Source organism: Heptranchias perlo, unplaced genomic scaffold, assembly GCF_035084215.1.
Source record: "Heptranchias perlo isolate sHepPer1 unplaced genomic scaffold, sHepPer1.hap1 HAP1_SCAFFOLD_1047, whole genome shotgun sequence".
In the NCBI taxonomy this organism is placed as follows: Eukaryota; Metazoa; Chordata; class Chondrichthyes; order Hexanchiformes; family Hexanchidae; genus Heptranchias; species Heptranchias perlo.
In genome coordinates this window covers 1-6,879 of record NW_027138267.1, presented here as the reverse complement: position 1 = coordinate 6,879, position 6,879 = coordinate 1, and the positions used below count along the sequence as shown (strand labels likewise).

At 63.4% G+C, this 6,879-nt stretch overlaps 1 protein-coding gene across 1 annotated transcript; it reads left to right on the top strand.

Moving 5' to 3' along the window:
• Nucleotides 1-2,306: 2,306 nt before the first annotated feature.
• On the top strand, nt 2,307-4,620 carry exosc4 (exosome component 4). The gene is made up of 2 exons (XM_067976871.1): nt 2,307-2,517; nt 4,349-4,620. Exons 1-2 carry the CDS (start codon nt 2,347-2,349, stop codon nt 4,583-4,585), a joined length of 408 nt encoding a protein of 135 aa, XP_067832972.1. The 5' UTR covers nt 2,307-2,346; the 3' UTR covers nt 4,586-4,620.
• The last annotated feature ends 2,259 nt before the right edge of the window (nt 4,621-6,879 follow it).

The window sequence follows — 6,879 nt, the reverse complement described above, 5'->3', positions numbered from 1 at the left end:
CGGAAAGCCCTCCCGTGCCAGCAGAGACCGCGCGCGGGCTCCCTTCTCCAGGGCCACCCGGGCACGGAAAGCCCGCCCCGTGCCGGCAGAGACCGCGGGCTCCCCTCTCCAGGGCCACCCGGGCACGGAAAGCCCTCCCCGTACCGGCAGAGACCGCGGGCTCCCTTCTCCAGGGCCACCCGGGCACGGAAAGCCCTCCCCGTGCCGGCAGAGACCGCGGGCTCCCTTCTCCAGGGTCACCCGGGCACGGAAAGCCCTCCCCGTGCCGGCAGAGACCGCGGGGCGGGCTCCCTTCTCCAGGGCCACCCGGGCACGGAAGTCGCCGAGGAGGAGAGGCAGAAAGTCGGAGCGACCGGCCCCTCACGGGCCCCGTCTAGCCCGGACCTGTAGATGGCCACCTTGGACAGGCCCAGCCGCAGACCCACGAGGACGTCCTCCGACCTGCCCGCGCCCCCCCCCGCCACCCCACCCCGTCCTCACCGGGTGGCCAAAGATCAGGAGCGTGGGACTGAAGTGCAACCAGCACTTGAGGAGCAGCCCCCTTAAATGGTGGAACAGGGGCTGCAGCCTCCCACACCCTGTGAATAAATGGAACATGGACTCATCCAGGCCGCAGTAATTGCAGGTAGTCTGGGAGTCCGTGAAATGGCTTAATCGCCTGTTTCTGGGGACTGCTCCATGCAACACGATCCACCCCAGATCCCCATGGGGCGAGGCCAGCAATTACTGCCCATCCCTAATTGCCCTAGAGAAGGTGGTGACGAGACGCCTTCTTGAACCGCTGCAGTCCGTGTGGTGAAGGTTCCAGGATTTTGACCCACCGACGAAGAAGGAACGGCCGATATATTTCCAAGTCGGGATGGTGTGTGACTTGGAGAGAAACTTGGAGGTGGTGTTGTTCCATGTGCCTGCTGCCCTTGTCCTTCTAGGCGATAGAGGTCGTGGGTTTGGGAGGTGCTGTCGAAAAAGCCTTGGCGAGTTTACAGCGCAGAAACAGGCCATACGAACATAAGAATTAAGAGCAATAGTAGGCCATTCGGCCCCTCGAGTCTGCTCTGCCATTTGATAAGATCACGGCTGATGATTGTGACCTCAACCCTACTTTCCCGTCTACCTACTATAACCTTTGACTCCCTTGTTAATCAGGAATCTATCTAACTCAGCCTTAAAATATTCACTGACCCTGCCTCCACCGCTCTCTGGGGAAGGAGTTCCACAGACTCACGACCCTCTGAGAAAAAAAAATTCTTTTCATCTCCCTCTTAAATGGGAGACCCCTTATTTTTAAACTGTGGCCCCGAGTTCTAGTCTCTCCCACAAGGAGAAACATCCTCTCAGCATTTACCCCTTCTAGTCCCCTCAGGATCTTATATGTTTCAATAAGATCACCTCTCATTCTTCTAAACTCCAGTGTGTACAGGCCCAACTTGTCCAACCTTTCCTCATAAGATAAACCCCCTCATCCCAGGAATCAGTCGAGTGAACCTTCTCTGAACCGCCTCCAAAGCAATTATGTCCTTTCTTAAATAAGGAGACCAAAACTGCACACAGTATTCTAGATGTGGTCTCGCCAATGCCCTGTACAACTGGAGCAAAACATCTCGACTTTTATATTCCATTCCCCTTTGTAATAAATGACAACATTCCATTTGCCTTCCTAATCACTTGCTGTACCCGCATACTAACTTTTTGTGATTCATGTACTCGGCCATTCGGTGTTAATGCTCCACATGGTCCTCCTCCCTCCCTCCCTCCCTCCCTCATCACCTAACCCTATCAGCATATCTTAGGTTTAAGTGTTGTGTTTTCAGAAAAACAGGAGAAACGCTACTTGTAACCCACACCCAAGGGTGGAGGAGAGGTAGTCGGTTTGGTTGACAGGCCGATTGGTGAAACACTGAACGGGGGACGAGGTTAGGGGGCCACCTTTATCGCTTGCTGGGAACAGAAAGGGAAAAAAGGGCAAGGGGACAGTCAGTCAGCTGGGTCTGGAGAGGAAGCCTGGCAGAGTGAGGGGAAAGACAGTTATCTCAAGCCCACAGAAGGCTGGCCAGGAAAAGTTAAATAGAATAATGTGGTATATCTTTTAATATTTTCCTTGTTTGAGAGGAGGCTTCTGTCTTATTAGTCAAATCAGATGAGATCCGACACTTTGCATTGAACAGAGTTATTTCCTTCACAGCTTGTTGATGCATGAATCCCATCACCTTCACTCTCCAATGGCCCAATGGCCACTCAAAGCAAGAACTACAATTCCCACCATGCTCTGCGGGAACCGCCGTCTACGTCCGGCCGCCGAGCTGCCTTGTGGGAGGTGAAGTCCGTTTCCGGCGCGGGCGGTGAAAGATGGCGGGGATGGAGCTGCTCTCGGACCAGGGTTACCGGGTGGACGGCAGGAAGCCCACCGAGCTGAGGAAAATACAGGCCCGCATGGGAGTATTCGCTCAGGCCGACGGCTCGGCTTACATCGAGCAGGGCAACACCAAAGCGCTGGCGGTGGTTTACGGGCCGCACGAGGTGAGGCTGAGGCGGTTTGGAGGAGGAGGGCGGGGAGTGGTGCGCATGCGCAACGCCCCTGGCAACCCCCCCCCTCCTCCTCCCATGCTACGCATGCGCAAAACCCCTGGCGCCCCCTCCCATGCTACGCATGCGCAATCTGGCTCCTTCCAACAACTTGCATTGATATAGCGCCTTTAACACAGTAAAACAGCATGGCCACTGAGATAGAGCATCAGCTCTTTTTTTAAAAAAAAACCCACCAGCCCAGACAGCACTGGTAAACGGCTGCTCCCCGACCGGCCGAAAGCCCTCCCGAGCCCCGAAGGTGTTGAAGTCAGCTCCCCCCCCCCCCTGCAGGAGGCCGGATCGAAGCAGCGGTGGTGGGGGGGGGGGTTAGATACAGTGAAAGGAAGGACGTACATTTCTACAGTGCCTTTCGCAACCTCCGGGTGTCCCAAAGCGCTTTACAGCTAAGGGCAGTGACCCAGGCCCAACCGTCTTCAGCTGCTTCATCAATGACCTTCCCTCCATCATAAGGTCAGAAATGGGGATGTTCGCTGATGATTGCACAGTGTTCAGTTCCATTCGCAACCCCTCAGATAATGAAGCAGTCCGAGCTCGCATGCAGCAAGACCTGGACAACATCCAGGCTTCGGCTGATAAGTGGCAAGTAACATTCGCGCCAGATAAGTGCCAGGCAATGACCATCTCCAACAAGATAGAGTCTAACCACCTCCCCCTGACATTCAACGGCATTCCCATCGCCGAATCCCCCACCATCAACATCCTGGGGGTCACCATTGACCAGAAACTTAACTGGACCAGCCATATAAATACTGTGGCTACAAGAGCAGGTCAGAGGCTGGGTATTCTGCGGCGAGTGACTCACCTCCTGACTCCCCAAAGCCTTTCCACCATCTACAAGGCACAAGTCAGCAGTGTGATGGAATACTCTCCACTTGCCTGGATGAGTGCAGCTCCAACAACACTCAAGAAGCTCGACACCATCCAGGATAAAGCAGCCTGCTTGATTGGCACCCCATCCACCACCTGAAACATTCACTTCCCTTCACCACCGGCGCACTGTGGCTGCAGTGTGTACCATCCACAGGATGCACTGCAGCAACTCGCCAAGGCTTCTTCGACAGCACCTCCCAAACCCGCAACCTCTACCACCTAGAAGGACAAGAGCAGCAGGCACATGGGAACAACACCACCTGCACGTTCCCCTCCAAGTCACACACCATCCTGACTTGGAAATATATCGCCGTTCCTTCATCGTCGCTGGGTCAAAATCCTGGAACTCCCTTCTAACAGCACTGTGGGAGAACCTTCACCACACGGACTGCAGCGGTTCAAGAAGGCGGCTCACCACCCCCTTCTCAAGGGCAATTAGGGATGGGCAATAAAGGCCGGCCTCGCCAGCGACGCCCACATCCCATGGACGAATAAAAAGAAAGTACTTTTGAAGTGTGGTTGCTGTTGTAGGCACATTGTGCACAGCAAGATCCCACAAACAGCAACGAGATAAATGACCAGTTCATTTGTTTGAGTGATGTTTGTGGACGCTCATTTATTGAGTGTATTCAAGGTTGAGATAGATGGATTCTTGGACACTGAGGGATATGGGGATCGGGCGGAAAGTGGAGTTGAGGTCAAAGATCAGCCATGAACTCATTGAATGGCGGAACAGGCTCGAGGTGAGGGTGCTCCCACGGCTTCATCAAACACCCCCAGGTCATGCACAGCACAGTTAGATACAGAGTAAAGCTCCATTTACACTATGACTGACGGTGACGTCGCTGGTGCGGTGTGTCTGACGGTCGCAGTGTCTGGTCGTTTGTTTCAGATTCGTGGCGCTCGCAGTAAGGCCCTTCACGACAAGGCGATGGTGAACTGCCAGTACAGCATGGCCACATTCAGCACGGGTGAACGCAAGCGACGGCCCCATGGCGATCGCAAGTCTACCGAGATGACCCTTCATCTGAAGCAGACGTTTGAAGCAGCCATTTTAACTCAGCTTTACCCCCGATCCCAAATTGACATCTATGTGCAGGTATTGGGGGTGTCTAACTCTGACCTCTGACCCTGACCTCTGACGCCGATCTCCGACCTCCGACACCGACCTCAGCGACTCCTGTCCTCCGAGACTGGCTGCTGTCCTCTGACGCTGACCGTACCCCCCCCCCCCCCGCCCCATCTCCTCCCCCCCCCCGTCCCTCTCCTCCTCTCCACCCCCCCACCCCGTCCCTCTCCACCCCCCCCACCCCGTCCCACTCCACCCCCCCCACCCCGTCCCTCTCCTCCTCTCCACCCCCCCCACCCCGTCCCTCTCCTCCTCCTCCCCCCCCCCACCCCGTCCCTCTCCTCCTCCCCCCCCCCACCCCCCCACCCCGTCCCTCTCCTCCTCCCCCCCCCCGCCACCCCCGTCCCTCTCCTCCTCCCCCCCCCCACCCCGTCCCTCTCCTCCTCCCTCCCCCCCACCCCGTCCCTCTCCTCCTCCTCCCCCCCCCGCCACCCCGTCCCTCTCCTCCTCCCCCCCCCCACCCCGTCCCTCCTCCCCCCCCCCCCCCGTCCCTCCTCCCCCCCCCCCCCCCCGTCCCTCCTCCCCCCCCCCCCCGTCCCTCCTCCCCCCCCCCCCCCCCGTCCCTCCTCTCCCCCCCCCCCCGTCCCTCCTCCCCCCACCCCCCCCGTACCTCCTCCCCCCACCCCCCCCCGTCCCTCCTCCCCCCCACCTCCCCCCCGTCCCTCCTCCCCCCACCCCCCCCCGTCCCTCCTCCCCCCCCGTCCCTCCTCCCCCCCCCGTCCCTCCTCCCCCCCCCGTCCCTCCTCCCCCCCCCGTCCCTCCTCCCCCCCCCGTCCCTCCTCCCCCCCCCGTCCCTCCTCCCCCCCCGTCCCTCCTCCCCCCCCGTCCCTCCTCCCCCCCCGTCCCTCCTCCCCCCCCGTCCCTCCTCCCCCCCCGTCCCTCCTCCCCCCCCGTCCCTCCTCCCCCCCCGTCCCTCCTCCCCCCCCGTCCCTCCTCCCCCCCGTCCCTCCTCCCCCCCCGTCCTCCTCCCCCCCCGTCCCTCCTCCCCCCCCGTCCCTCCTCCCCCCCCGTCCCTCCTCCCCCCCCGTCCCTCCTCCCCCCCCGTCCCTCCTCCCCCCCCGTCCCTCCTCCCCCCCCGTCCCTCCTCCCCCACCCCCCCCGTCCCTCCACCCCCCCGTCCCTCCACCCCCCCCGTCCCTCCACCCCCCCGTCCCTCCACCCCCCCCGTCCCTCCACCCCCCCCGTCCCTCCACCCCCCCCGTCCCTCCACCCCCCCGTCCTCCACCCCCCCCGTCCCTCCACCCCCCCGTCCCTCCACCCCCCCCGTCCCTCCACCCCCCCGTCCCTCCTCCCCCCACCCCCCCGTCCCTCCTCCCCCCACCCCCCACCCCCCCGTCCCTCCTCTCCCCCCCCCCCCCGTCCCTCCTCCCCCACCCCCCCCCGTCCCTCCTCCCCCCCCGTCCCTCCTCCCCCCCCCGTCCCTCCTCCCCCCCGTCCCTCCTCCCCCCCGTCCCTCCTCCCCCCCGTCCTCCTCCCCCCCCGTCCCTCCTCCCCCCCCGTCCCTCCTCCCCCCCCGTCCCTCCTCCCCCCCCCGTCCCTCCTCCCCCCCCGTCCCTCCTCCCCCCCCGTCCCTCCTCCCCCCCCGTCCCTCCTCCCCCCCCGTCCCTCCTCCCCCCCCGTCCCTCCTCCCCCCCCGTCCCTCCTCCCCCCCCGTCCCTCCTCCCCCCCGTCCCTCCTCCCCCCCCGTCCCTCCTCCCCCCCCGTCCCTCACCCCCCCCGTCCCTCCACCCCCCCCGTCCCTCCACCCCCCCCGTCCCTCCACCCCCCCGTCCCTCCACCCCCCCGTCCTCCACCCCCCCCGTCCCTCCACCCCCCCCGTCCCTCCACCCCCCCGTCCCTCCACCCCCCCGTCCCTCCTCCCCCCAACCCCCCGTCCCTCCTCCCCCCCCGTCCCTCCTCCCTCCTCCCCCCCCGTCCCTCCTCCCCCCAACCCCCCCGTCCCTCCTCCCCCCACCCCCCCCGTCCCTCCTCCCCCCACCCCCCCGTCCCTCCTCCCCCACCCCCCCCGTCCCTCCTCCCCCCACCCCCCCCGTCCCTCCTCCCCCCACCCCCCCCGTCCCTCCTCCCCCCACCCCCCCCCGTCCCTCCTCCCCCCCACCCCCCCCCGTCCCTCCTCCCCCCACCCCCCCCCGTCCCTCCTCCCCCCCCCCCACCCCGTCCCTCTCCTCCTCCTCCCCCCCCCCACCCCGTCCCTCTCCTCCTCCTCCCCCCCCCACCCCGTCCCTCTCCTCCTCCTCCCCCCCCCCCGTCCCTCTCCTCCTCCCCCCCCCGTCCCTCTCCTCCTCCTCCCCCCA

Excerpts from the sequence above, each read along its gene's own strand:
- exosc4 (XM_067976871.1), top strand. The coding sequence starts at position 2,347 with ATGGCGGGGATGGAGCTGCTCTCGGACCAGGGTTACCGGGTGGACGGC. Across the intron at positions 2,518-4,348 it reads TGGTTTACGGGCCGCACGAG|ATTCGTGGCGCTCGCAGTAA; the intron begins GTGAGGCTGAGG and ends CGTTTGTTTCAG.